General features: G+C 41.9%; 2 protein-coding genes across 5 annotated transcripts; both read left to right on the top strand.

The window, feature by feature from the left end:
- The first annotated feature begins 65 nt into the window (after window positions 1-65).
- Window positions 66-27,457, top strand: LOC117662537 (uncharacterized). The gene is made up of 7 exons (XM_087884936.1): window positions 66-1,120; window positions 1,409-1,523; window positions 3,591-3,655; window positions 6,072-6,201; window positions 6,435-7,668; window positions 24,312-24,476; window positions 24,678-27,457. Exons 1-7 carry the CDS (start codon window positions 647-649, stop codon window positions 25,348-25,350), a joined length of 2,856 nt encoding a protein of 951 aa, XP_087741062.1. The 5' UTR covers window positions 66-646; the 3' UTR covers window positions 25,351-27,457.
- Window positions 19,070-22,665, top strand: LOC148116087 (zinc finger protein 215-like). 4 transcript variants are annotated; one of them, XM_087884916.1, is made up of 5 exons: window positions 19,070-19,208; window positions 20,100-20,686; window positions 20,974-21,046; window positions 21,175-21,242; window positions 22,330-22,576. In XM_087884916.1, the coding sequence occupies exons 2-5, from the start codon at window positions 20,192-20,194 to the stop codon at window positions 22,426-22,428; spliced, it is 735 nt and encodes a 244-aa protein (XP_087741042.1). In that variant the 5' UTR covers window positions 19,070-19,208; window positions 20,100-20,191; the 3' UTR covers window positions 22,429-22,576. The 4 variants fall into 4 exon arrangements, with proteins under 4 accessions (XP_087741042.1, XP_087741044.1, XP_087741041.1 ...); XM_087884918.1 differs by lacking the exon at window positions 22,330-22,576 and adding an exon at window positions 21,850-22,126; XM_087884915.1 differs by lacking the exon at window positions 21,175-21,242 and having other exon boundaries at window positions 22,330-22,665.
- Window positions 27,458-27,675: the final 218 nt, after the last annotated feature.

Below are 27,675 nucleotides of genomic sequence, written 5' to 3'. Positions count from 1 at the left end.
GAGTGACATCACAAACGCTTGCCGCTCTAGGACTCCGCATTCGGTCTCCTTAACCCCCGGGGCTCCGCAGGAGGCGGAGAGGCTGCGGGAGAGTCTGGCGGGGGGAGATCCAGACGTGCCCCGGGTGAGGTGGGGGCTCCTCCAGTGCAAAGGGAGGCGGAGGAGGGAAAGACCTGCGCCCGGCCCTCCTCCGGCTTCAACCCCGGGTCCTATGCTCCCCAGCCGCCCTCTCCATGGAAACAACAGGCGGGGCTGGAGCTCCGGAGCAGCTGCCTTGTCACCCGGAAGAACCGGAGATTCCCAGGAGGCGGCGGGGATCTAGGGTGGCCCTTCCCGCCCCGTGATTAGAATTGGCCTTGCAGATCCTTGCATAGAGAGAAGAGAAGCTGGGCAAGGCAGGATTCGCGCCAGGGGCTGGAAGAGACTCCTGCTGATCCATTTAAGCTCAGGGCAGGTTGTGTGGTGGTTGTTCAGTGGCTAAATTCTTCCAGTTCTAGTTGTTGAATCCTCCCACCCCGCAATTTCAGATACCCAAACTGGAAGCCACTTGTAATCTCTTCCCCTACATCCAAAATTATCTCTTGGGCAAAGAGAGTTGGAATAACCTGCTGTGGTCAGTCCTGCGGCAACAGAAACGGTCCCGTGAATGAAAGGTGTTTGGAGATCCACAAGATTCCTTGGATTCCTTGGGGTTGCTTTACGGGACAGAAAAAGGATGGAGAGACAACCTTTAGCCCGTGGTGAGAGAAAAGGTGCTTCTGCGAGCTGTCCGCAGATCTGGGCAAGAACTGGGCGGAAGATCCTGGAGGAAGAAACCATAGTCCGTTCAGAAGTTCAGCCCTTGAACTTCAGGAGCATCCAATATCAGCAGGCTGAGGGTCCCCGAGGGCTTTGCAGCCGACTCCACGACTTTTGTAGGCGATGGCTGAAACCAGAAAGGCACACCAAAGCCCAGATGCTGGATCTCATTGTTCTGGAGCAATTCCTGGCCCTTTTGCCCTTCCGGATGGAGAGCTGGGTACGGGAGTGTGGAGCAGAGACCAGCTCCCAAGCAGTGGCCCTGGTGGAAGGCTTCCTCCTGAGCCAGGCAGAGGAGCAGAAGGAGCAGGTCAAGTTGCAGGTAGGAGGTCTTCTCTTCTCCTGGGAGCTCAGAGGGGTTTGACAGGATTGAAGAGTGTGCTTGAATTCTTCACCCCTCCCTCCCAGATCTCTCTGGCATTCAAAATATGTGGAGTTGTTTCATTAGATCTTGTAGGATATTATCCCATTGTCCATTCTAGAAGATAGATTTGGGATTTCTTACTCAACCTCATTGATGTACACTGGAAGTTGTGTTTAGAGAACAAGAATTCAGTTCCTGTTGTGTGATGTCCGTTAATTCTTCTTTTTTACTTCCTCCTATTTCAAGTCCTTTGCTGTGGAGATCAGAGACCGTGGGGGAAGGAGGAATCCATCAAATCCTCCTCAGGAGCTGTTTTTTAGGAGGATTCCTCAGGATGATCCAAGTCAGAACACCTCAGGAGGTAATTGAAGGTTTTCTCTTTTCCAGAGAGATCCCCGTTGTCTCATCTTTTCTGTGTATTTTATTATTCTGAATCAGAATCAGAATAGAGCTTGAAGGGACTTTGGAGGTCTTCTAGTCCAGCCTCCTACTCAAGCAGGAGATCCTATACCATTTCAGACAAATTACTGTCCCGTCTCTTCTTAAAAGCCTCCAGTGATGAAGCACCCACAACGTCTGAATGCAAGCTGTTCCACTGGTTAATTGTCATCAGTGTTAGGAAGTTTCTTCTCAATTTCAGGTTGCTTCTCTCCTTGATTAGTTTCCATCCATTGTTTCTTGTCCTGCTTTCAGGTGCTTTGGAAAATAAATTGACCCTCTCCCCTTTGTTGCAGCCTCTCAAATACTGGAATACTGCTATCATGTCTACCCTAGTCCTTCTTTTCTCTAGACTAGCCAAACCCCAATCCTGCAATGGTTCTTCATATGGTTTAGTCTTCAGGCCTTTAATCAACTTTGCACTTTTTCCAAGGTCTCAACATCTTTTTTGAGAATAGAATAGAATAGAAGTCTTTATTGGCCAAGTGTGATTGGACACACAAGGAATTTGTCTTTGGTAGATAAAAAGACAAGATACACTCGTCAAGAATCACAAGGCACAACACTCAGTGACAGTCATACAGTGCAATAAGCAATCAAATCATATTAGGAAACCATCAATATCAATATAGGTCGCAAGGATACAAGCAACAAAGTTACAGTCATGCAGTCACAAGTGGAAGGAGATGGGTGACAGGAATGATGAGAAGACCAATGGCAATAGTAATGCAGCCTAATGTGAATAGTTTGACAGTGTTGAGTGTTCCCTCAGTGTTGAGGGAATTATTTGTTTAGCAGAGTGATGGCATTCGGGAAAAAACTGTTCTTGTATCTTGGTGTGCAGTGCTCTATAGTGTCGTTTTCAGGGTAGGAGTTGAAACAATTTATGTCCCGGATGTGAGGGGTCTGTAAATATTTTCACAGCCCTCTTTTTGATTTGTGCAGTATACAGATCCTCAGTGGAAGGCAGGTTGGTTGCAATTGTTTTTTTCTGCAGTGCTAATTATCCTCTGAAGTCTGTGTCTATCTTGTTGGGTTGCAGAACCAAACCAGGCAGTTATAGAGGTGCAGATGACAGATTCAATAGTTCTTCTATGGAACTGTATCAGCAGCTCCTTGAAAAATTTGAGCTTCCTGAGTTGGCACAAAAAGAACATTCTCTGTTGTGCTTTTCTGATGACGTTTTTGATGTAAGGTGTCCATTTTAGGTCTTGAGATATGATAGAACCTAGAAATTTGAAGGTCTCTTCTGTTGATACTGTGTTGTCTAGTATTGTAAGAGGTGGAAGTATGGAAGGGTTTCTCCTAAAGTCTACCACTATTTCTACAGTTTTGGGTGTGTTCAGTTCCAGATTGTTCCGGTCGCACCACAAGGCTAGTTGTTCAACCTCCCGTCTGTAGTGACTTTATAAAGCGGTACTAATATTTTGATTCTATGCCTCCCTTCATACAACCAAGGATTGATTGTATTAGCTTTATTGGCTGCTGCAGCACACAGCTGACTCATGTTTAATCATCCACTAAGACTTCCAAGGTCCCTCTCACAGTTTTTGAGCCATATTTTGCCTAATCTGTACTTATGCCTTTGGTTTTTCCTGCCCAGGTGTAAAACCTTGCTTTTCTCCACATTAAATTTCATTTTATTGTTATGTATTTTAGTTCTGGCTGTGCACCGCCCTGAGTCCACTAGGAGAAGGGCGGTATATAAATTGAATAAATAAATAAATAAATAAATAAATAAATTTTGTTGGCTAGGATCCATTGTTTAAGTCTGTCAAGATCTTTTTGGATCCTGAGTTGTCTTCTGGGGTGTTGGCTATTCCTGCCAGCTTAGTGTCATGTGTAAATTTGATGAGTTCTCCTTTTATTCCCTCATCTAAGTCATTTATGTTCCCTTTATTATTTATTTTAAACAATTTGAAAATGTTAAAATAATTTTAAAAATTATGTTCCCTTCATTATTGATTTTAAAATTCTGTATCCCTTACAGAGAGGAATCGAATGAAGTTTACTCCTAATTGTGAATCTAAAACTATGGTTGAACCTCCAAATCAAGTAAGTTGGGGAATTAATTTATTAGACTTGTATTCCTTTTACTTAGGAATCAAGCGGATATACCCAGCAGTCTCCTTTTGTCTGGACTGGGTTATTGTGTTTGTGACCAAGAAACAAGATTATTTGTAACTCTTCTTTTTTTTTTTTTTAATTTGATTTATATGCCGCCCTTCTCCGGAGACTCAGGGCGGCTTACAATGCGTTAAGCAATAGCCTTCATACTTTTGTATATTTATACAAAGTCAGCTTATTGCCCCCACAAACTGGGTCCTCATTTCACCTACCTTAGAAAGGATGGAAGGCTGAGTCAACCTTGAGCCTTGGAGAGATTCGAACCAGCAGTAAATTGCAGGCAGCTGTGTTAATAACAGGGTGCTTAGACCACTGTACTATCAAGGCTCTATGATTTCTAATAGGAAATCATATTTTAAGACCAGTACTCTTCTTGTGCTAATTATTTTGCCTAATTTTCAAGAATTAATTCTTCCCAAAACCCTTCAAGAGAACTATTCTTTTCACAATTCTTTCATTTGGAATTGGGCAAGGCAGATCCAACATAAATAAATACACTGGCACATCACCATTTTTAAAAAGACTTGTTTATAACCAGTCAAGAAAAATAAGCCAATCAGATTAAAAGATAAGACAAACTATTACAAACTAAAGAAAGTAGACAGATAGAAAAGTCTCTTAAGTAAAAATTGTCCTGAAATAGCACATTATCAAGGCCCTTGTGGCTTGCAAAGTTAATTTCTAACCCTCTGATTTTTGCCTGGATTTGAAGGCATTTGAAAGCTTTTCAAAAGGTGAGAAATGTCCAACCCAGAGAATTTTCTCCTGTTCTCTCCTGTTCAGTCAATCACTCAGACTGGTCCTTCAGAGGACAGCAAAAGCTATTTGCTGAAATGTTAGAATGTTTCCCTCTCGTTTCCTTCTGCAAACACAGGAAGGATTGGAGTCACCAAGATCTGCAAGTTGATTCTGTCCACATGCTGAGTCTTTGATGGTGGTTGCATCATCATCTTCTTGTGTCATGTCTGTCATCAGACGTTGGCGATCCTATTTTTGTCAACAGCCGCATGAAAAAGTGCTGCTGAGTTTTGTCCAAACCAGTCCTTTATGTTTTGAAGCCATGATGTTCTTCTGCCTGGACCTTGTTTGCCTTCAATCTTTTCTTGGAGGATTAAGCAGGGGTCAAATGCTACCGGTTTGGGCGAACCTCTAGGGATTATGGGCATCAGTTCGCCGAACCGGTAGTAATTACCTCTCCTTGGCCCCACCCAACCACGCCCAGCCAGTCATCGCTCATCTCTTCCGGCTGCTCGATATTCCACAGAATTCAATGTTAAATGCAGCAGAGAGAACACTAACTTTTCTCCCTCCATTCAGAACGGAGCTGCTTCAGCTTGTCCCTTTAAGGTAGTCCCCAGGAGGGAGGGGGCCAGGAGGGAACCATAAAGGGAACACCATCCATTCTGAATGGTGGGAGAAAAGTTAGCATTCTCTCTGCCACAGAATTCAATGTTAAATACAGCTAACTTTTCTCCCTCCATTCACAATGGAGCTGCTGCAGCCTGTCCCTTTTAAAGTAGTCCCCAGGAGGGAGGGAGCCGTTTTTGTGAAAGGCAGGAAAATGGGGAAAGGGATTTTCTTGCCTGTCATCCATTCCTCAATCTCAGCACAGACTGAGAGAAGGATGGTAGGCAGGAATATTCCCCTCCCCATTTTCCTGCCATTCGTGACAAGGAGGGGCTGGGAGGGGAGGGGCCGGTGAGGAACCCCTCTATGTGAGTGATGTTGAGTTGACCATGCCCACCCAGTCACATGACCTCCCCCAACAAGCCACGCCCTCAGAATCAGTAGGGGAAATTTTTTAATTTCACCCCTGGGATTAAGTGAAGGATGCTGAATTTTTCTGGGTGTCGCATCACATGTCCAAAATATTCTAACTTTTGCTTTTTAATGGATTTGATGATTTCCCTTTGCTTTCCCTTTGCTATCACCACCTTATTTGTGATTTTGTTAACCCAGTTTATATGTAACAGCCATCTGTAAATCCACATTTCAAATGCTTCTAGTTTCTTCAAATGGTTTTTTGTCAGAGACCAACTCTCTACTCCGTAGAGCAGGATAAAAAAGATGTAACATCTGACGATGGATATACATACAGTAGATAATTAGACAGACATCCACAAAGACATAGATAATTCAATCCAAAAAGAAACAGGCTAGTTTCGCTGAATGACATTTAGAATACCACAGAATCATGTGGATGGCCAGTTCAGAAATGTGAAAAATCAATGAATGTTGATAAAACCTTTTGCTATCTTTGCTTTGGCAATTTCTAAATAATAACAGAGGTCTTCCAAATCCTCCCAGGTCTGTTTTGTTCTTTTTATTTTTTTTCCTTGTTCAGGAGGGTCCTGTGTCCTTTGAAGAGGTAGCTGTGTATTTCTCTGAAGAGGAGTGGTCTCAATTGGACCCTCACCAAAAAGAGCTGCATTGGGAAGTCATGCTGGAAAACCATAGGAATGTGGTCTCTCTGGGTAAGCGTTAGGTACTCCCCAATCAGTGTTTAGGAAGACATTGTTTAATTAGATAACATCAGCTATTTCTTTTTTAAAAAAACCCCATCCAGATGTCATGTCCTGGGTGGGAGAAGGGAAAAAAAAATCTGCCCTGCTCCTGATGATGCAGAGAAGGAAATTAATATGGCTTTATACACTTTGATTTTTTCCCCTAATCTTGCTGTCGCTTTCATTTCTCTTTTCCATTGAAGGTAATAATGGGCAGGAAAATAAAGATTCCAGAGAACCATTCCAAGCAACCAATCCTGGGAATGGAATAGAGAAACCTGCGATTAAAATGGAACTTGAACATCATGAGACAAAACAGTCAAGAGATTGGAAACAAGAAAGCTCGTCTTTCACTGATGCTCCAATGCAAGATTTTCTTGGCCAACAAGGAGAAATAGAGAAAAAATATATTGGAAACGGTGTAAAATTGTTCCAAGTCAAATTAGATGTAAATGAATACTATCCAAACGAAAGCCAAAAAGAAGAGTATATATGCAGAGACAGTTGGAAACATTACAATTCAACTTCCACTGCTTCTCCTGAAAATGCGTCCCTTACATCTCATAAAATGATCCAGACAGAAGAGAAGCCGTATAAATGCTTGGAATGTGGAAAGAGCTTCAGAAGAAGCAGTCAAGTTACTTCCCATAAATGGATCCACACGGGGAAGAAACCATATACGTGCACAGAGTGTGGAAAGACCTTTACCCAGAAGGGTAATCTTAATTCGCATAAGAGGATCCATACAGGGGAGAAGCCGTATAAATGCATGGACTGTGGGAAGGGGTTCTGTGAAAATGCATCGCTTATAAAACATAAAAGGATCCACACAGGGGAGAGGCCCTATATATGCAAAGAGTGTGGAAAGACGTTTACTCACAGCAATCAGCTTACTTGCCATAAAAGGATCCACACAGGGGAGAGGCCATATAAATGTGAGCAGTGTGGAAAGGGTTTTACCAACAGCAGTCATCTCACTTCCCATAAAAGGATCCACACAGGAGAGAGACCATATAAATGCCAAGAATGTGGAAAGAGCTTTTGCGAAAACGGGCCTCTTACTGTACATAAAAGGATCCACACAGGGGAGAAACCATATAAATGCACGGAATGTGGAAAGAGTTTTGGTGAAAATTCATCCCTTATGAAACATAAAAGGATCCATACAGGGGAGAAGCCATATAAATGTAGAGAGTGTGGAAAGACCTTTACTCATAGCAGTCAACTTAGTTCCCATAACTGGATCCACACAGGGGAGAAGCCGTATAAATGTGTGGAATGTGGGAAGGGCTTTACTAATAGCAGTCATCTTAATTCACATAAAAGAATCCACACGGGGGAAAAGCCATACAAATGTTTGGAGTGTGGAAAGACCTTCACTCATAACGGTTCCCTTACATCTCATAAAAGGATTCATACAGAAGAGAAACCATATAAAACTGAGGAACTTGGAAAGAGCTTCAGGAGTAATGACCTACTTTTGCCGTAAACAGAGAAATTTGGTGGACAATACATGGACAAAATCATAGGCTTTGTTAGTTAAATCTATGCCTTTCGTTTTTGTGTATACTGATTTAGGAAAGGAGTCAGACCGTATATTTGGCAGCTCCAGAGAGATGAACTTACCAATGAAAACAAAAACAACAGGCACTTAATTATAAACAGCAGATTTTTGAAGATACTTTAATTTGAAGATGGCAAATGCTACTATACTTAATAATGAAAATCTTTTTTTCTGAAGTGTATTTTCATCCATTTTTAATTGATCTTGATTCCGTGAGGGATGTGACCAGGCAGATATTTAACAATTGCTGCTTCCCCAGGCAGGAGAAGGTGTATCTCTTCAGGACAAATTTGTTCATCTTTTTTCCACTATAGCACAGATGGAGATAAAAATTCAATTGATCCAATATTGCTCCCCATAATTTAATTTTTCCCTCTTTTTGCCTAGTCTTACAATTGTTTTCCCCTCCCTTGCTTGTTTCTTAATATATTCATTTTGTCAGATGGCTCTAAATTCTCTTTCCACTGGGAAAAAAAATAGAAATAGCACAGCAGATATTCTGAGGTCTGAAAGAATCTTATACTCAAAAGGGAACGTAAGTTCCATCAAAGTATGCAGAGAGATTCAATTGTTCAGTTGATTGTGATACTGAATTAAAAAATGACAACTAAGAGGATTTATGCTTTAAATTGCTTGTAGATTTTCCTTCCTCCCTCCCTCCCTCCCTCCTCTTTGTCCCAAGTTGAGGATATTCAGGAGAATGAGAATAAAAATAACTCGATTGTGCTGATAATTGCAAATAATCAAATAAGAAGGAAGACCTTTGGAAATCAGTAGGGGTTAAAATAAAATAATGTGAACTTAAGAAAAATATTTCAGGAAACTATTTAAATCCTGTCATCGAAACCTGACACCCTTTTGACCACAATCAGAAGGGGAACAGTCTCTGGGATGTGAAGATACCAAGAAATAATCTGATTTGTATCCATTGTGTAGAACTGAGACCCGAGTCAAGCAGTATCACTCAAGCAGAAGCTTCAAAACTTTTTTTTCTGTCGAAGGCCTTTGATTACAGTATGTGAAAATTGTCACATACGTATCACCATAGTGTGCGTGAAAAGAGCTGCAGACTGAAGTATTCCTCCCTCAAAAGGAGCCAGAATGATGATAAGACCCTCCAAACATGTGCAGAAAACTTCCTTCAGGCATTGGGGCCTTATTTTGTCTTTTTATGCTATGCAACTTCTGAAGGCAAGCCACTCCATTGGTTGTTTTCTTACTGTTAGGAAATTCCTATTAAGGAAATTTCTCCTTAGTTCTAAGTTGCTTCTCTCCTTGATTAGTTTCCATCCAGTGTTTCTTGTCTTGCCTTCTAATGCCTTGGAAAATAGAACAGAATAAAAAAAAATGTAGGGTATCTTGCCACTGCTTAGGCAAGATACCCTTCATCACTTCAGACAAATGGTTATCCAATCTCTTCTTAAAAACTTCCAGTGTTGGAGCATTTACAACTTCTGGAGGCAGGTTGTTCCACTCATTACCATATTTTTCAGACTATAAGACACACTAAGATTTCGAAGAGGTAAACAAGAAAAGTTTTTGCACTCCCTGGCCTCCAGGAGCACTCTGCAGGCCTCCCAAACCCTCCGAGCATCCCGTTTTTCCCTGTTTTACTTCCATGTAGATGTAATTTCATTAAGGACTACACGTTGAGTGTGGTTTGTCAGCCAGTTACAAATCCATGTGTGGTGATGCTGTCTATCCCACACTTTTCTAGCTTGACAAGAAGTAGGTTGTGGTCTACTTTGTCAAATGTGTTACTGTAATCTAAGTATACAATGTCCAATGGCATTTCGCTGGTCCACTAAGTTAGTCACTTTGTCAAAGAATGAAATAAGATTTGTTTGGCATGGAAGTGGGCTGTTTCCGGCCTCCGGGGAGGGAGGCCATTTTCGCCCTCCCCAGGCTCCTAGAAAGCCTCTGGAGCCCGGGCAGAGAGAAAAACGGGCCTTCCCCACCCCCAGAGCCAGAAAACAACCTGTTTCCCTACTTCTGGTGGGCCCAGAAGGCCCGAAAATCAAGCTCGCGTGCCTACCGATATGGCTTTGTGTGCCACCTGTGGCACACGTGCCATAGGTTTGCCATCACAGCCCTATACCATTTCAGACAAGTGACTGTCCAGTCTCTTCTTAAAAACCTCCAGTGATAAAGCATCCACAACTTCTGAAGGCATGCTGTTCCACTGGTTAATTGTTCTCACTGTTAGGAAATTTCTTAATTTCAGGTTCTTTCTCTCCTTGATTACTTTCCATCCATTGTTTCTTGTCTTGCCTTCTGGTGCATTGGAAAATAAGTTGACCCCTTCTCCTTTGTGGCAGCCCCTCAAATATTGGAATACTGCTATCATGTTCTAGACATTTATAAAATGTTGTTTTCATTTTGTAATTATGGGGTACTAAGTGTAGATTAATGGGAAAAATGAATTTCAACAACTGTAGAAGCAGACTGCAGCATAACAAAACTGACAAAAGTGAAGGGGGTCAGAATACTTTCTGAATGCATTGTAGGATGTAACTCCACCTCGTCTTTTCTTAGGTCTGTTTCTTTTGAATAATTTGTTTTCTTCCATCAGTGTATTCCAGTCATGAGTTTCATCTCACCAAGTTTCAGTAATGGCAACTATATCATATCTACCGGCATGTATTAATACTTCAAGTTCACCTTGTTTGTTCCCTAAACTTTGAGTGTAATTGTATAGCATTTGAGGCCTTTATGGGTCTTGGGTATGTTTCTTATGTCTCCGACTTTGTAACTGGGATTTCCATCCTCTCTACTTCATTAAATTTTTCTTATTTTCTTTCTTCTTTCGCATTACTCTTTACCTCTTTATATGATTGGATATCTAGTGGCTTTTGTTTGGAATTAGGTTCTAAAGGTCATGAAGATTGGCCGTCCTCCCCTCTCAATGTTAGTTTAAAGCCCTTTTGATAAGATGAGCCAGTTGTTTTCTGAATGTATTCTTTCCAGTTCTTGTGAAGTGCAATCCATTCCTTGCCAGTGGCCCTTCATGTAGGTAATACAGACCATGGTCTAAGAAAACATGGGTTTTGACAAACACATGTTGGCTTCTTGCTATATCTTCTTGCTTGCTCTTAGATGTTTGCAGATCTGTTGCTTGATTATTTTTCCAGGATCTTCCCAACCCTTTTTTGAGGGGGAAAAAGGGAAAGGTCTAAATTAGTTTTAAAACTAAATATCAATGGTTTGATTACTCACTTGATGTATAAATTTTTATTTCCCTTGTTTGCATTAAAAACTACTAAAACATGAAAATGTACGCAGTGCACATGCATTCTCCAGCAGCTGACTATGGCTCTGAGTTAGCTCCCCCTTCCTAAGCCTTGCAAGTTGATTTTGCCACCTAAATAGATCTTTAATAATCAATGTTTGAATACTCCATCCAAGGAAAAGGCTGAAAGTCCTGAAAGTGGCATGCATTCTTTGCTCAGCCAAAATTCTCCCACTGGTTGGGATGAGTTATCTCAATGTGGTTGCTTTTCCAATTGTGGCCCAGCTCCAGGCAAGAATTTCATCAGGATATACTGCTCACAGCAGCTTGCAATGCTGGCAGTTGACTGATATCTCTCTTGCCTGCCTGAAATAGTTGCTAACCAAGTAACAAACATATGTTAGTTCCTTCAATTTCTTTCAATTACCCTGACATCAATTGGAAGACTAATTCTGCACCAAGTGAGAAATCAAATACCGGTAAGTTCCTAACCAACCTAGCTGACAACTTTGTTGTCCAAACGGTAAAGGACGAAACCAGAGGGACAGCCATACTAGACTTAATTCTTACAAACAGAGAAGTGATAGAGGGAGTTGAAATTGCAGGAACCTTGGGTGAGAGTGACCATGTCATACTAGAATTCAACATAACACAAACACAAGCAATAGAACATAATGATACCAGAGTCTTAGATTTTAAAAGAGCTGATTTTAATAAACTCAGTGAGAACTTGGGAAAGATTCCTTGGATGAAAATCCTAAAGGGGAAAACAACTCAAGAATCTTGGGAAACTGAAAAATATGATCATAAAAAGCCCAGACCATCAAAATACCACTGACAAAGAAAAATAAGAAATCTAAGAAAAAACTAGTATGGCTGCAAAAAGATCTCTTTGACAAATTGAAAGAGAAAAAGGACAAGTACAAAAAATGGAAAGAGGGAGACACAACTAAGGCAGAATATCAGCAGATAGCCAGAATCTGCAAAGATGAAGTCAGGAAAGCAAAGGCTGAGAATGAACAAAAACTTGCAACAAAAGTCAAAGATAATAAAAAAAGTTTCTTCCAATATATAAATAACAAGAAAAAAATCAAGGAAGCAGTCGGTCCACTAACGAAAGAAAACAGCAAGAAGTAACAGGCAACAGAAGGAAAGCAGAGCTGCTTAACTCATTCTTTGCATTGGTCTTCATGCAAAAAGAAACAATAGCCCAACCTACCAAAAAAAACCTGTAAAAGACAGACTAGAAACAAAAATTAAAATAAGCAAATATATATATATATATATATATGTCTGATCTCAATGAATACAAATCACTGGGACCTGACAGATTACATCCCAGAGTTCTAAAGGAGCTAGCAGATGTCATCTCAGAATCACTATATCACATCTTTCAAAAATCCTTGAGCACCGGGGAACTACCAGAGGACTGGAAAAGAGCTGATGTGATTCCAATCTTCAAAAAAAAAAAAAAGAGAGACCCCGGAAACTACAGACCAATCAGCCTAACATCAATACTCCTGAAGATACTGGAAAAGATAATAAAAAAACAGATCTGCCAACATCTAGAAACGAGTAAAGTAATAACTAGCAGTCAGCATGGGTTTGTTAAGACAGACCATGCCAAACCAATCTTATTTCATTCTTCAAAATAGTGACTAAATTAGATCAGCGAAATACTGTGGACATAATATACTTAGACTTCAGCAAGGCATTTGACAAAGTAAACCACAACTTATTTCTTGGTGAGGTAGAAAAAAGTGGGATAGATAGCATCACCACCAGATAGATTCATAACTGGCTGACAAACCGTACTCAACAAGTAGTCCTTAATGGGTCTATGTCTACATGGAGGGAAGTAAGCAGTGGGGTACCACAAGGTTCAGTCTTAGGACCAGTATACTTCAATATCTTCATAAAGTTCAAAGCCTTAATGGTCATTGTACATCATGCATACAACAAAATTGGTTTAGCCTCTACAGGTGCAGTCCATACAAGAATACAAGACAACATGAATAATATAAATGATCCTTATACAAGTAGTTAGAGGGAAAAATTAGTCATACATTTCCATATGTACATCATATTCTGTGCAACATGTATATTACTCTGATGTTTGATCTTATATCATGATATATACATATTACATACTACACTGGCACCAGTGAACTTCATCATATTAATCTGTTTGTGGTACTATATTGTGTTTAGGAGTCTTGACAGTGCATGGGTAGAAGCTGTTTTTAAACCAGTTTGTCTAGCTGGCTATACTTCTGTGTCTTCTGCCTGATGGTAAAAGTGAAAAGAGACACTGGCCAGGGTGTGAATCATCCCTAAGTATCTTCCTTACTCTGCTGAAACAGCGAGACCTGGCAATGTCATCCAGTGGTGATAGGTGGCAACCAATGGTTTCTTGTGCCAAATTAATCACTTTCTGTAGTGCCTTCCTGTCCATAGCTGTTAAACCAGTATACCATATTTTTATACAGCCATTGTTCCACCTGATTTTTCCACAGGATTCTATGGAAATGAAGTCTCTGTTGAGCCGTACTATCCACCAGGGACATGTTGTTTTTCCAGGTGAGGTCTTGACTAATGAGCACTCCCAAGAATTTAAAAGAGGAGACCCTCTCCACACGGCCCCCCTTGTTATACAGTGGGGCAGGTTCCTCTCTTTGCTTCTGTTTTGTCCCCGTCTCACACACGCACACAGTCAGCCAGGGGTTAAATAAAACTTGCAGACAATAAATTCCTTCGATAACAGGATTGGCGGCAACCCAGTAGCTGCTTGCCAAGAACTTTACTCACAGAGGGAGGTGTTCCTCCTCCGTCAGATAAACCAAAACAAATACACAAAGCCACAGAATTGTCAATCCAGTCCGTATTAAATCCAAGGCAGCAGATAATGTAGTTTCAGAGATACAATGCGACTCGCTAGTTGTTTAGCTTTGTCCGTCACAGAGCCTGAATGGCCACCACACCCCCTTTTATCCCCTGTGGGGTGTGGTCCAGTGACTCAGCTTAATCTCTGGCACACTTTCTTTTCTGCTGCGTGCGCTTGTCTCTCCGACGCTGGCGTGGATCCAGCCAAGACTTATCTCTGTCACTGTCCGACTGCGACTGTTTGGAGATACCTGGCTCCTGGCCAATCTCTTCTCCTTCGGGAGACACCTGAGGCATTGCCAGAGAGGAGGGTCCTGGAGAGGGAGGCCTGGCCAACTCCTCTCCTTCACCTTCGGAGTCTTCTCCCTCCGATAAGACAGGCTCGGGGGTCGGAGTCACAACAGCTTCTGGAAATACAGCACCATCTCCTTTGTCTTGCTAGTGTTTAGATGTAGGTTGTTTTTTGAACATGATGTGGATAGCTTCTGAACTTCTTCCCTGTATGCTGATTTGTCCCTTACAGTTTTAAGGCACAGCACCATTGTGTCATCTGCAAACTTTATTATGGTGTTGGATGGATCAGAGGATATGCAGTCATGTGTATACAGCAAGTACAGGTAGGGGCTGAGCACACAGCCCTGAGGGGAGCCTGTGCTGAGCTTCAGGGTGAAAGATGTAAAGTACCCAGTGCATACTGTTTGTGGATGATCTGTCAGGAAGTCTTTGATCCAGTCACAAGTGAGGGGAGGGAAATTCAGGTCAGCTTTTCAATGAGAATGCCTGGTAAGATGGTATTAAAGGCCGAGCTATAGTCTATAAAAAGCATTCTGGCATAATTCCCAGATTTGTCAAGGTATCTCAGTGCAATATGTAGAACAGTGGTGATGGCGTCCCGTCAACCTGTTGCTTCTATAAGCAAACTGGTGTTGATCGAAATTTGGTGTAAGACAGGACCTGACGTGTTGTAGGATCAGTCTCTCAAAGTACTTCATCACTATAGATGTCAGTGCAATGGGTCTATAATCATTCAGGCTGTTTATGACTGCTTTCTTCAGAACTGGGATAATCGTGGCTGCTTTCAAGCATGATGGAACTCTAGCCAGTTGCAGGGAGATGTTAAAAATCCTTGTCAGGATTCCTGTTAATTGTTCAGAGCAAGTTTTTACCACTTTCCCCAGCACCCCGTCTGGACCTGCAGCTTTGTTGGGATATACGGCCTTCAGAACAGCTCTCACTTGATGTTCATACAAGGTGAATGGCTGGAGGTTAGAGGGCCTTTGGGATATAGCCAGAGACAGGTCTTTTAACCTCAAAGCAGGCAAAGAAGCTATTCAGCTTCTCTGCCAGCAGGGCATCAGCGTTGGCTATTTTCATAGTATTGCCCTTATAGTTGGTTAGATGTTGTAGCCCCTACCACACCTGTCTTGAGTTATTATCTGCCAACTGCTTCTCTACCTTTTGTTTGTATTTCTGTTTAGTTGCCTTAATGCCTCTCCTCAAGTTTGCCCTGGCCTCATTGTATTTGTCTTCGTTTTCTGCCTTGACAGTGGAGTTTCGGGGTCTCTGAAGTGATTGTACCTCTGCTGACATCCAGGGTTTATGATTACTGTAAACTCTGATGCGCTTATTCACTGTTACGTTGTCTGTGTATGTTTTAATGTATGAGAGTACAGCGTCATTGTCGTGCGATCCTTTTGCGAACCAGTAGTAAAGGTAAGTAGAACCCACCCTGGAGCAGGGGTGACATGATATCAGTGTTCCAATATTTGAGTGGCTGCCACAGAGAGGAAGGGGTCGAGTTGTTTTCCAAAGCACCTGAAGGCCAGACAAGGAATAATGGATGGAAACTGATCAAGGAGAGATCAACCTAGAAAGAAGGAGAAATTTTCTGGCAATGAGAACAATCAAGCAAAGGAACAGCTTGCCTTTGGAAGTTATGGGAGCTTCATCACTGGAGACTTTCAAGAAGAGATTGGCTACTATTTGTCAGAAATGGTTTAGGGTCTCCTGCTTGGGCAGGGGGTTGGACTAGATGACCTACAAGATTCCTTCCAACTCTGTTAATCTGTAATCCATACAGTGGTTCTCTTCTGTTTGCTTTTTTTCTGATCTTCTATTCTCCTACACACCCAGCCAGTCAGCATTTTGGTAATTACTTGTCTGGGCTAAGGAACAGGGTGGGTGTAGCTGCCTCTGAACCTCGACAGCTATGGTTCAATTGGCCAGACAGGTGGAACATCGGTGTGGATGCTTATGAGCAATCGCTGAGAGGGAGGATGAATACCTCAATACTAGACCCCATCTCTTGAGTTTCTGGGGCTGGAAAGTTGCACAGCCCTTTGAGAAAAAGCAGAGGCTGTGGGGGCAAAAGCAGTGTTACCTGGTTACAGAGACTTTTCTCAAGCGCAGGCAGCAACTCCGGCTCCTCTTCCGCACAGAAGACCTACAAAATTAGCAGATAGAGGTAGTCTTCAACTTATGACAATTGAGCCCCAAATTTCCATTGCTAAGCAAGACACTTAAGTGAATTCTGTCCCATTTTACAACCTTTCTTACTACAGTTGTTAAGTATTAGTATTAGTATTAGTATTTATTAAATTTTTATACCGCCCCCTCTCCCGAAGGACTCGAGGCGCTGAACAGCCAGAATTAAAAACACACAATACAAATATTAAAATACATTAAAACAAAATTAAATTAGCTTTGGCTTCTCCAATTTAAAACCCCTTACCCATAAAATTCACCCAATTAAAAATTTTTAACCCAGCCCGGCTTGCTGAAATAAAAAAGTCTTCAGGGCCCGGCGGAAGGTACGGAGGTCCGGGATTAGTCGTATCCCTGGGGGTAGCTCATTCCAGAGGGCGGGTGCCCCCACAGAGAAGGCTCTTCCCCGGGGGGTCGCCAGCCGACATTGCCTGACAGACAGCACCCTGAGGAGGCCCTCTCTGTGGGAGCGTGTTGGCCGGTGGGAGGTTATCGGAGGCAGAAGGTGGTCTCGTAAGTAACTGAGTCCTAAGCCATGGAGCGCTTTGAAGATGAGAACCAACATCTTGAAGCACACTCGGAAGACCACTGGAAGCCAATGCAGCTCGCGCAGGAGAGGTGTCACATGGGAGCGCCATGTTGCCCCCATAAGTACCCGCGCGGCCGCATTCTGCACCAGTTGGAGCCTCCGAGTGCTCCTCACCTAAGCCAGTTGCCAAGTGTCTAAATTTTGATGTGACTGAGTGGATACAGCAACGGTTGTGTGTGGAAAATGTCATTAGCCACATTTTACATTGTAATTTTGAATAGTCACTAAACAAATGGTTGTAAGTCGAGGACTACCTGTAAAAGGAACCTGAGCAGGTTCTGAAGAAAACATTTTTAAGTTGCTTTTTAACCCCTTTCCTCTTACTGGTTGAATTCTGTGTTTTGCTAATTACAGCCAAATTTCTTTTTCTTACATTGTCAGCAGCAAATGCAGAGGAAACTCTTCAGACTGGTGTAGTTTTGGCTATAACAAAATCGGTGCACTTTTTTCTCCTCCATTTAGAATCAAGATCACGTGAAGTGTTAATATCACCTTCATACTTTTGTATATACCTGCTTAGTAGGGCTTTCGCCGCCCCCCCCCCCCAGCGGTGTTCTTTTTTATACAAAGTCAGCTTATTGCCCCCACAATCCGGGTCCTCATTTTTCCTACCTCGGGAGGATGGAAGGCTGAGTCAACCTTGCATTCAGTTTTGGTCGCCACAATGTAAAAAAGATGTTGAGACTCTAGAAAGAGTGCAGAGAAGAACAACAAAGATGATTAGGGGACTGGAGGCTAAAACGTATGAAGAACGGTTGCAGGAACTCGGTATGTCTAGTTTAATGAAAAGAAGGACTAGGGGAAACATGATAGCAGTATTCCAATATCTCAGGGGTTGCCACAAAGAAGAGGGAGTCAAGCTATTCTCCAAAGCATCTGAGGGTAGAACATGAAGCAATGGATGGAAACTAATCAAGGAGAGAAGCAACTTAGAACTAAGGAGAAATTTCCTAACAGTTAGAATAATTAATAAGTGGAACAACTTGCCTGCAGAAGTTGTGAATGCTCCAACACTGGAAATTTTTAAGAAGATATTGGATAACCATTTGTCTGAAGTGGTGTAAGGTTTCCTGCCTGGGCAGGGGGTTGCACTAGAAGACCTCCAAGGTCCCTTCCAACTCTGTTATTCTATTCTATTTATTCATTATTTAAATATATTTCCACTGCCTTAAATTTTCCTAGTCACATTTCCTGAGATTCATTCCCTGTTTTATTAATTCCCTATATACAATGAGGAACATTTTTTCCTTCATAGTATTTATATTTTATATTCTAGATTCACTATTTTCCTTCTTTCATTTTGTAATTCCATCTTTTTGTCCAGTTATAGAGAACAGACACCATTTCCCCTCTCTTCATTTCTCCACCAGGGAACCTCACTGTGAGGTAAAATTTCTAGAACACCCACGAGTTTCAGCTATTTCTCCATTTTGTAACTGTTTATTTTAAATATTTCCTTTTCTTCAGCATTATTTCCTTTGTCACTCAGTGTTTCCAATTATTCTTAGGCATCTAAAACCAAGTAATTGAGAAGGGCAGTTGTATATATTTAATTTTTAAAAAATTGACAGAAATCTCCATTTTTCCAGATTGTGGCTTCCCTGACTATGTTCCATCTTCCTCCCCTTCAGGCCGGAGTTCTCAACAACCACAAGATACAAGCTGTGTTTCCCAGAGAGCCTCCTGCTTCTTGTCTTCTGACTGTCCGGCTGTTTCTGACAGGATTTGGACCCTTTTGAGGCCTCCTCCAATCTCTGCCCAGCCTTCAGGGCTGCTGTTCTTGAGGGAAATGAGTTCACAGCCCCCCAGAGAGATTTTTCTCCATCTCCACAGACAGTTCCTGGGCAGGAAGGAGATGAAGATGGAGAAACTGCCGCCTCTGGAGACGTTGAGACTTTGTCTGACAGGGAGTCATTGAGAGGGCCCTTTCCTCCTACTCCCATGCCCATCATCCCTGCTCCTCTCCCTTCCCCTCAGACGCGCTCCTCTTTCCCGCCCTTTTGGGGAATCTTGGCGCTGTGCACAGACTCCTCCAGAGGGCGCCCTCTGCCAAGAGAAGGAAAGACCAGGCGCTTTGCCATTGGTCTACTGGTGGGCGAAGGTCACAGCTGGCTTTCCAGGGGAGGAGTGACGTCACAAACGCTTGCCGCTCTAGGACCTTTCACTCGCTCTACTCAACCCCTGGAGCGAAGCTGCGGGGGGGGGGGGAAGATCCAGAGGTGCTCCGGGTGAGTTGGGGGCTCTTCCCGGGCAAAGGGAGGCGGAGGAGGGAGAGACCCGCGTCCGGCCTTCCTCTGGCTTCAACCCCGTATCCCATGCTCCCCAGCCGCCCTCTCCATGCAAGGGGAAGCAGGGATGCCGGGAAGGCGGGGGGCTCCGGGGCTCCCTTCCCTTACCCGTATTTGGAGAAGAGCCCTAGTGGGGGGAGGGGAGGGTCGGCCTTGCGGAGGAGAGAAGCCGGGCGAGGAGGAGGCAGGATTCACACCAGGCTCCCCGAGGACCCCATCTGTCTCTGGAGGGGAAGAGAAGAAGGGCGGCCTCTCCAGCTGCCTCCTTCCCGGCCCTGCTGGGTGGGGGGGACCTGGGCCCTGCGCTGGGATGAGCCACTTGGGGCTCCCGGCAGGTTGGGTGAGGACCTTGAGGAATGGAAATGGGGCATCCTCAGCCAGGATCATTTCCTGGCATTTCATTGGATGTGACCTAAACCTGCATGATTTGTGCACCTGTTTGGGATTTGACAGGTTGTGTGATATCTGGTTGGAGGCAGTGGTGGGATTCAGCCAGTTCGCACCACTTCGGGAGAACCGGTTGTTAACTTTCTGAGCAGTTTGGCAAATTGGCTGTTGGAAGAAATCATTAGGGCAGAGAACCGGTTGTTAAATTACATCCCATCTCTGGTTGGAGGTCAAAGTTTAAAAAAAATAAAACCCTTCTTTGTGATGAAGAAGAAACAGGGAATGCATTTATTGGCTTTTCCAAATTCTTGATGGAAGTCAGTCCCTTGTTTTGTACCATACACAGAGTAAAGTACTTCTTCCTTCCACGGGGATAAATGTTGTTCAGTGGTTAAATTCTCCACTCTCTAATTGTTGGGATTTATTTTCTTTTTGCCTTCTCAGATACCCAAACTGGAAGCCACTTGTATGCCTTCGTGAGCCAAAATGAACTCTTGGGGAAAGAGGGCAGAATAATATGCTGTGGTCGGGGTCCAATGAATGAAAAGGCATTTGGAGATCCACAAGTTTCTTGCGGCCTGTTTGGAGTTGCCTCACAGGACAGAGACAGAATGGAGAGACAACTTTTACCAAGTGAGGGAACTGGAAAAGGCCCTTCTGCTGTTCAGTCTGGCTACCGTGGGGAGATGGGGGCAAGATCTGGGCAGAAGATCCTGGAAGAGGAAACCATCATTTATTCAGAGGTTCAGCCCTGCAATTTCTGGAGCCTCCAATACCAGGAGGCTGAGGGTCTCCGAGGACTTTGCAGTCAACTCCACAATTTTTGTAGGCAATGGCTGAGACCAGAAAAGCACACCAAAGCCCAGATGCTGGACCTAGTGATTCTGGAGCAACTCTTGGCCCTTCTTCCCCTGCCGATGAAGAGCTGGGTGCAGGAGTGTGGAGCAGAGACCAGCTCCCAGGTGGTGGCCCTGGCAGAAGGCTTCCTCCTGAGCCAGGCGGAGGAGCAGAAGGAGCAGGTTGAGTTGCAGGTGAGCTGTAGGAAGGTTTTGGAGAATAAAGAATGGGCTTGAATACTTCACCCCTTCCTACCAGACTTCTCTGCATTAATAATATGTGGAGATGTCCCACAAATTCTTGTAGGACATTGTTCCATTGGGTCCTCACTCAACCTCACTGATGGATGTTGGGGGCTTTGTGGTTGTGTTTATTTATTTTTATTTTATTTTATTGAATTTGTATACCGATTCAGAGAACAAGAATCCACTTTGGGTTGTGTGATGTCTGTTAATTCTATTTTCCTTCCTCCTACTTCAAGTCCTTCACTGGGGAGATCAGAGATGCTGAGAGAAGGAGTAATACATCAAATCCAATTCAGCACCCCTCAGGAGGTAATCAAAGGTCCTTCCATTATCCAGAAGGGTCCCAGCTGTCTCATCTTCTCTGTGATAACTATTATATAGAATACATCTTTCTATTCTTTTAATGCTGTGTTTTAAAAATTCTGGATCCCTCACAGGGACGAGTCAAATGAAGTTTTCTCCTCCTTATGATGGAGCTGAAACTGTGGTTGACACTCCAAATCAAGTAAGTGGAGGAAATGAATTCATTAGACTTGTAAGCTTCCTTTAGCTCAGGAATCAAGTTGATGTGCTAGTGTGCTTACTTATGTTTGAGCAGTGTTGTCCTATTCTAAATCAAATTATTATGAAAGGATCTCTTGAAAGTTTTTGTGAAGAATTAATTATTGAAAACTAGGCAGAGTAATTAACACAAGGAGAGTTAAGTATTAGTCTTCAAAAACAATTTCCTAATAAGAATCTGAACTACATCTTGTACGTTGCTTGGGAACACGATAATATCTCAGTCCAAACAAGAGGGGGAAATGGAAGGAGAAAATGCTGAGTTCATCATCATTTTTAAAAAGCCTTGTTTACAACCAACAATAAGAAAAATAAGCCAATCAGATTAAAAGACAAGGCAGACTATTAAAATCTAATGAAGATAGCTAGATAGAAAAGTCTCTAAGTAAAAATTGTTCCGGAATAGCAATTAATCAAAGCCCTTGTGGCTTGCAAATAATTTCTAATCCTCTGATTTCTGCCTGGATTTGGAGGCCAAACTATGTAGCTTTCTGAAAGCTGAGAAATATCCAACCCAGAAAATTTTCTCCTCTTTCTTCTCTCCTGTTCAGCCAATCACTCAGACTACCAACAGTTTCCTTCCAACCTGAGGATTGAGGTTGTGCTGTCCCTGGATATTGATGGCACCCCACCCACCCAAATCTCTGGCTGCCTCTCCCAGCGCTTTCCTGGAGGTGTTGAGCATGGACAGGATTGATCCTTCAACAGACACCAAAAGCCCTTTGCTGAAATGCTGGAAAGAATGTCACTGAGAGCTAGGGATTCCGAGGCCCATCTGCAAATGGATGGATGGATACTTATCGATGACGATACATATATCATTAGGTAGTTACACAGACAGACATGGATAATAGGAACCTGGGATTACGTTCAGTGGATAGCATTGAAAGAGTATTGCATCTATCACTTCTATGGGTGGTTCAAAAATGTGAAAAATAAATGTTGATAAAACCCTTTTTGTTTTGAGAATTTCTAAGCAATGAGATCTTCCAAATCCTCCCAAGCCTATTTTGTTTTGTTCCTTATTCAAGAAGGTCCTGTGTCCTTCGAGGAAGTGGCTGTGTATTTCTCCAAGGTGGAATGGTCTCACTTGGATCCTGACCAAAAAGTGCTGCATTCAGAAGTCATGATGGAAAATAATAAGAATGTGGCCTCTTTGGGTAAGAATTTGCCATCAGAGTGTTCAGGAAGACAGTTTGTAGTCAAGATCCCATCAATTGTTTGTTATTAAAAAATCCCCATCCAGGTGTCATCACCTGGAAGAGAGAAGGAATCTGACCTCAGAGAGGTCAATGATGCTTTGCTTAAATGCATCCTGTGTGATTTCTCCTCTGAATATTTCCATTTGTTTTTCAACACATCAATGAGAAATTAATCCTTGCTATGAGTATATGCTCAACTCCACCAATTTCAGCTTTTTGAGCCCAGATACTTCCCTATCTGTGCAATGAAGGACTGTGATTTCTTCAGCTCTTGGACTAATGATTTTTTTCATTTCATCCATCCTGAGCCTTGGGTTTAAGGATGATATGTGCCTTTTTCCATTACAAACATGTTATTGTTCAAAGAAGAGCCCTGGGTGAGCCAGGCTAAGATCCAATATTGGGACAAAATTCAAATATTATAATTCTAAATCTTTGGTCAAGACAGAAGTGCCTCTTCCGTGCCAAGGTGCTAAGCTGGCAAAAGGTATTTGACGTAGGTACAGAATTGTAAAAGGGCAAACTGACCCTAAACAGATACATCCTGTTGTTTAATGTTTATTGCATCCCAAATGTCATGCATATCCCTGGATAAGGGGTGCTGCTTCCTTATTGCCCTTGAGGTGTCTCCTTGCCTCTTATCTCCTTTTGTTATGTCTTGAGCGCTGGAGCAGAGAACCTGAGTATGTGAGAAGAAGATTGTTATTTCCTTTCCCAGAGATAGATGAAAGGGCAGCTTCTATGTGTGAAATGCATCACTCTCTGTAATGACTCTGCCTTTACATTGTATAAATACATGGCCAAAAGAAGCCATCGACATTCAGACTTTTTGCTGGTCTTTGGACTGTTTGAACCGTGCACAATAAACTTTTTCCTGCATTGAAGAGCTTGGTCTAGTCCCATTTCTTTTCCTGCAACGTGGGTGTTTTTTCTCTGAAGCTATGATTTTTGCAAAAGAAAAATGAATAGTAAAAGGAAGGTAGTTTGAGTTGGAAGAAAAGGATGAGTTTCAAAATTGATTTAGTTCACACAGGTCTTGCTGGAATAGAATCCTTTCTAAAAAACGTTAGCTTTTCTCCTAATAACTGCTTGGATGTTTCACCTGAGTTTTCCTTAATTGAGAATTGACACTTGGTGAGATTTGAATATGGACAAATTGTGAACAAAAAGGATGTTCCAGATATTTTCAAATATGTATGGCTCATAAATGTAGAAATTCTCTTTTCTGTACCTTACCAGTGTGAGCTGGGACAACTCCAAGATATTGGCATTTGAAAAGTTCCTGATGAAAATTCCTATAGTTTGATCTTTTTCCTTAACCTTACAATCATTTTATTTCTCTTTTCCTCATCAGGTAATTATGGGCAGGAGAATAAATATTCCAGAGAACTGCAAGTGATCGATGCTGGAGACAGAATGAAGAAACTTGTAATTCACATGGAACTTGAAAATCATGAGAGAAATCAGTCAGATAATTGGAAACAAAGTTTGTCTTCCATTGAGGCTCTGAAGCAAGGCTTTTTTACCCGAAAAGAAGAAATAGAGAAAAAATATATTGAGAATTGTGTAAAACTGTTCCAGATCGAATTTGATGCAAAGGAACACTATCCAATCCAAAGCCCAAAAGAAAATTATATATACGCAGACAATTCAACTTTCACTGTTTCTTCCGAAAATGTGTCCCTTACATCTCATAAAATGATCCAGACAGAAGAGAAGCCATATAAATGTTTAGAATATGGAAAGAGCTTCAGAAGAAGCAGTCAAGTTGCTTCCCCTAAATGGAACCACACAGGGAAGAAGCCATATACATGCACAGAGTGTGGAAAGACCTTTACCCAGAAGGGTAATCTTAATTCACATAAGAGGATCCATACAGGAGAGAAGCTGTATAAATGCATGGAGTGTGGAAAGGGCTTCTGTGAAAATGCATCGCTTATAAAACATAAAAGGATCCACACAGGAGAGAGACCATATAAATTTATTTTATTTTATTTATTTTATTTTATTGAATTTCTATACCGCCCTACTCCCGAAGGACTCAGGGCGGTGCACAGCCATAAAATAAAACACATAGATATACAAAATTTAAAATCGAATAAAATGAATTAAATAAATTTGGCTGAATTAATACCCATAATTTAAAATACCCATAATTTTAAAATACATTAAAAATTTAAATGTGAGGAGTGCGGAAAGACCTTTATATACAACAATCAATTTACATGCCATAAAAGGATCCACACAGGGGAGAGGCCATATAAATGTGAGCAGTGTGGAAAAAGCTTTACTAATCGCAGTCATCTGAATTCCCATAAAAAGATCCACACAGGAGAGAGGCCATATAAATGCCAAGAGTGTGGAAGAAGCTTCTTTGAAAATGGGTCTCTTACTGTTCATAAAAGAATCCACACGGGGGAGAGGCCATATAAATGCCAAGAATGTGGAAAGACCTTTACTCACAGCAATCAGCTTACTTGCCATAAAAGGATCCACACAGGGGAGAGGCCATATAAATGTGAGCAGTGTGGGAAGAGCTTTATTAATAGCAGTCATCACACTTCCCATAGGAGGATCCATACAGGGGAAAAACCCTATAAATGTGTGGAGTGTGGAAAGAGCTTCCGCGAAAATTCATCATTTATTAAACATAAAAAGACCCACACAGGGGAGAAGCCATATAAATGTGTGGAGTGCGGAAAGGGCTTTACTAATAGCAGTCAACTTAATTCACATAAAAGAATCCATACAAGAGAAAAGCCACATAAATGTGTGGAGTGTGGAAAGAGCTTCAGTCATAATAGTTCCCTTATGTCTCATAAAAGTATTCATACAGAAGAGATCATATAATCATCAGGAGCTTGGGCAGAGCTTCAGGATGAGTGATTACCTAATTTTGCCATTAACATACATTTGAAAATTCACACAAAGTCTAGGTGGTTTTGTTTATATATTTCATATTGCATATATTGAGCTAAGAAAGGAAAAATGTTTTGAGTCAGACACTTATAACTGGCAGCTCCAGAGAGGTAAAATTACCAATGAAAACAAAAAAAATCTTCCACTTGATTATGAACAGCAGATTTTTGAAGGTACTGTAATTTGAAGAAGGCTAATGCATCTCTACTCAAATATTGTGGCCACCTAATCAGAAGGAAGGACTAGCTGGAGAAGAGCCTAATGCTAGGAAAGATGGAGGGCAAAAGAAGAAGGGGACAACCGAGAATGAGGTGGCTGGATGGAGTCACTGAAGCAGTAGGTGTGAGCTTAAATGGACTCCAGAGGATGATAGAGGACAGGAAGGCCTGGAGGAAGATTGTCCATGGGGTCACGATGGCTTGGACACAACTTCACAACTAACAACAAAATGTACCTCTATAATAAAAATTCCTTCTGAAGAGTATATTCAGATCAATCCAGATCAATTTTCAGTTGATCTGGATTTGGGGTGGGGGGTGGGATGTAGACAGGCAGGTATTTAACAAGTGCTGTTTCCCCAAAGCAAAAGAAGGTGTATCTCTTCATGACAAAGCTTGATTAGTCTTTCTTCCATTATAGCAGAGATGGAGGTAGAAATTCAACTTATCCAAATAGTTTACTCAAAGATACTTTTTCAACGGCAAATAGATTGTTTGTTTTTTTAAGGAAGATGTTTTGTTTCTTATGAGCCAGCAGTGTGCTGCCACTGCCAAAAAAACCAACACAGTTATAGGCTTCATAAACAGAGATGGAATCAAGATCACATGTTAATACCACTTTATAAGGCCTCCAGTTTTGGCTGCCACAATGTAAAAAAAGATGTTGAGACTCTAGAAAGAGTGCAGTGAAGAGCAACCAAGATGATTAGGGGACTGGAGGCTAAAACATAAAAAAAGAAAAATCCAATCTGGTTCCAAGTGAGGAGAAAGACACTGGAAATGAAATGGAGACTGGCCACAAGGAAAAAAAGGTCTCTGTTTATTTGGATGCCAGAAACTTTAGTAACAAAAGCATGTTTCTGGGGTGGCTGACAAAATGGGGTTGAGAGAGGTGGGCTTTTATACATTGTTTGGGGTATGATTGAGATGCCTGTTCTTGTGGAATAACATGTCCTTTAATATTTTAATGGATGTTGCCAGATTCATATGGGGTCATATAGGGGTCATGGCTGGCTCTACAGGCAAAAGGAACTGCAAATCCTAGGTGTTTATCAGTTAATCTTGTCAAGTTTTGGCTTGCCTAATTGTGTTGCTTATCTGGGGTCTCTGTTTGCTCTTTGCTTATGAATAGATTGGCATACTTAACAATCATCAGTGTCAGCTTTGGAAGCCATATTAGGCCAGAAGCTTCCACGCTGCCACCTTCTCCTGTGTGGGAAAGTAGGAGGGGGAATTTTTGTAGACAGATTGGTTTTAGACAAAATACCATTCTTCCTTTCGGTCAAGGTCAGGATGATCCTGCATCTGGAGAAGGAGTGGTTGGAATGCTGTCTCGAGATGGGACGAATACTGATTGGAGCATGTGATCGACTGATGATTAAGGGGATGGTTTTGGGGCTTTTGATTTACTGAGGGAAAACCCGGAACTCTCAGATTCGGGTTTTCCCAGATGTGCCAGTAAACCTACTCAATTAAAAAGAGATTTCCTATAAAACTTTTCAATTAAAAAAAAAAAGAACTTTGAGAAATGCTTGCTTCAGAGTTTTTAATTGGAGAGAGGTTGTTTCTGGAATGTTGACAATCAGCACATTTACTCTCTATTTCCAGTAACATAGCAGCCCCCCTCCCTTCTAAGTTCCCTTTTTCTCATGCATTACTTTATGGATTCAAGCCAAAATATTTATACTTCAGTATAATCATCCAGCTCTAAATGTATTTTAAACACATCTGTGTTTCCCAAGTTTCCTGTTCGCATAATTGCCTTGTCCCATGTCTTCATTTGGGGTTCCATTTTTAGCGAGCATTAAAGGTGATTTATCAAGCAACATTGTTTCCATTTGTCTTTATGCAAAAATTCTTAGCTAATTTCAATGCAGCAATAGGTGTACCAAGGGCCAGAAAAGGCTAAAGTTAAGAGAGTGTCTTAGAATATATTGATCAGCTAGGACCTCTGTTTGTGTGTGTGTGTGTGTGAGAGAGAGAGAGAGAGAGACTGAAATATAGACTTTATTAGCATTTCCCACAATAATTTTATTGA

Source organism: Pantherophis guttatus, chromosome 2 (assembly GCF_059756535.1).
Source record: "Pantherophis guttatus breed Tessera chromosome 2, ASM5975653v1, whole genome shotgun sequence".
Taxonomy (NCBI): Eukaryota; Metazoa; Chordata; class Lepidosauria; order Squamata; family Colubridae; genus Pantherophis; species Pantherophis guttatus.
This window is presented reverse-complemented; position numbering and strand designations above follow the sequence as displayed.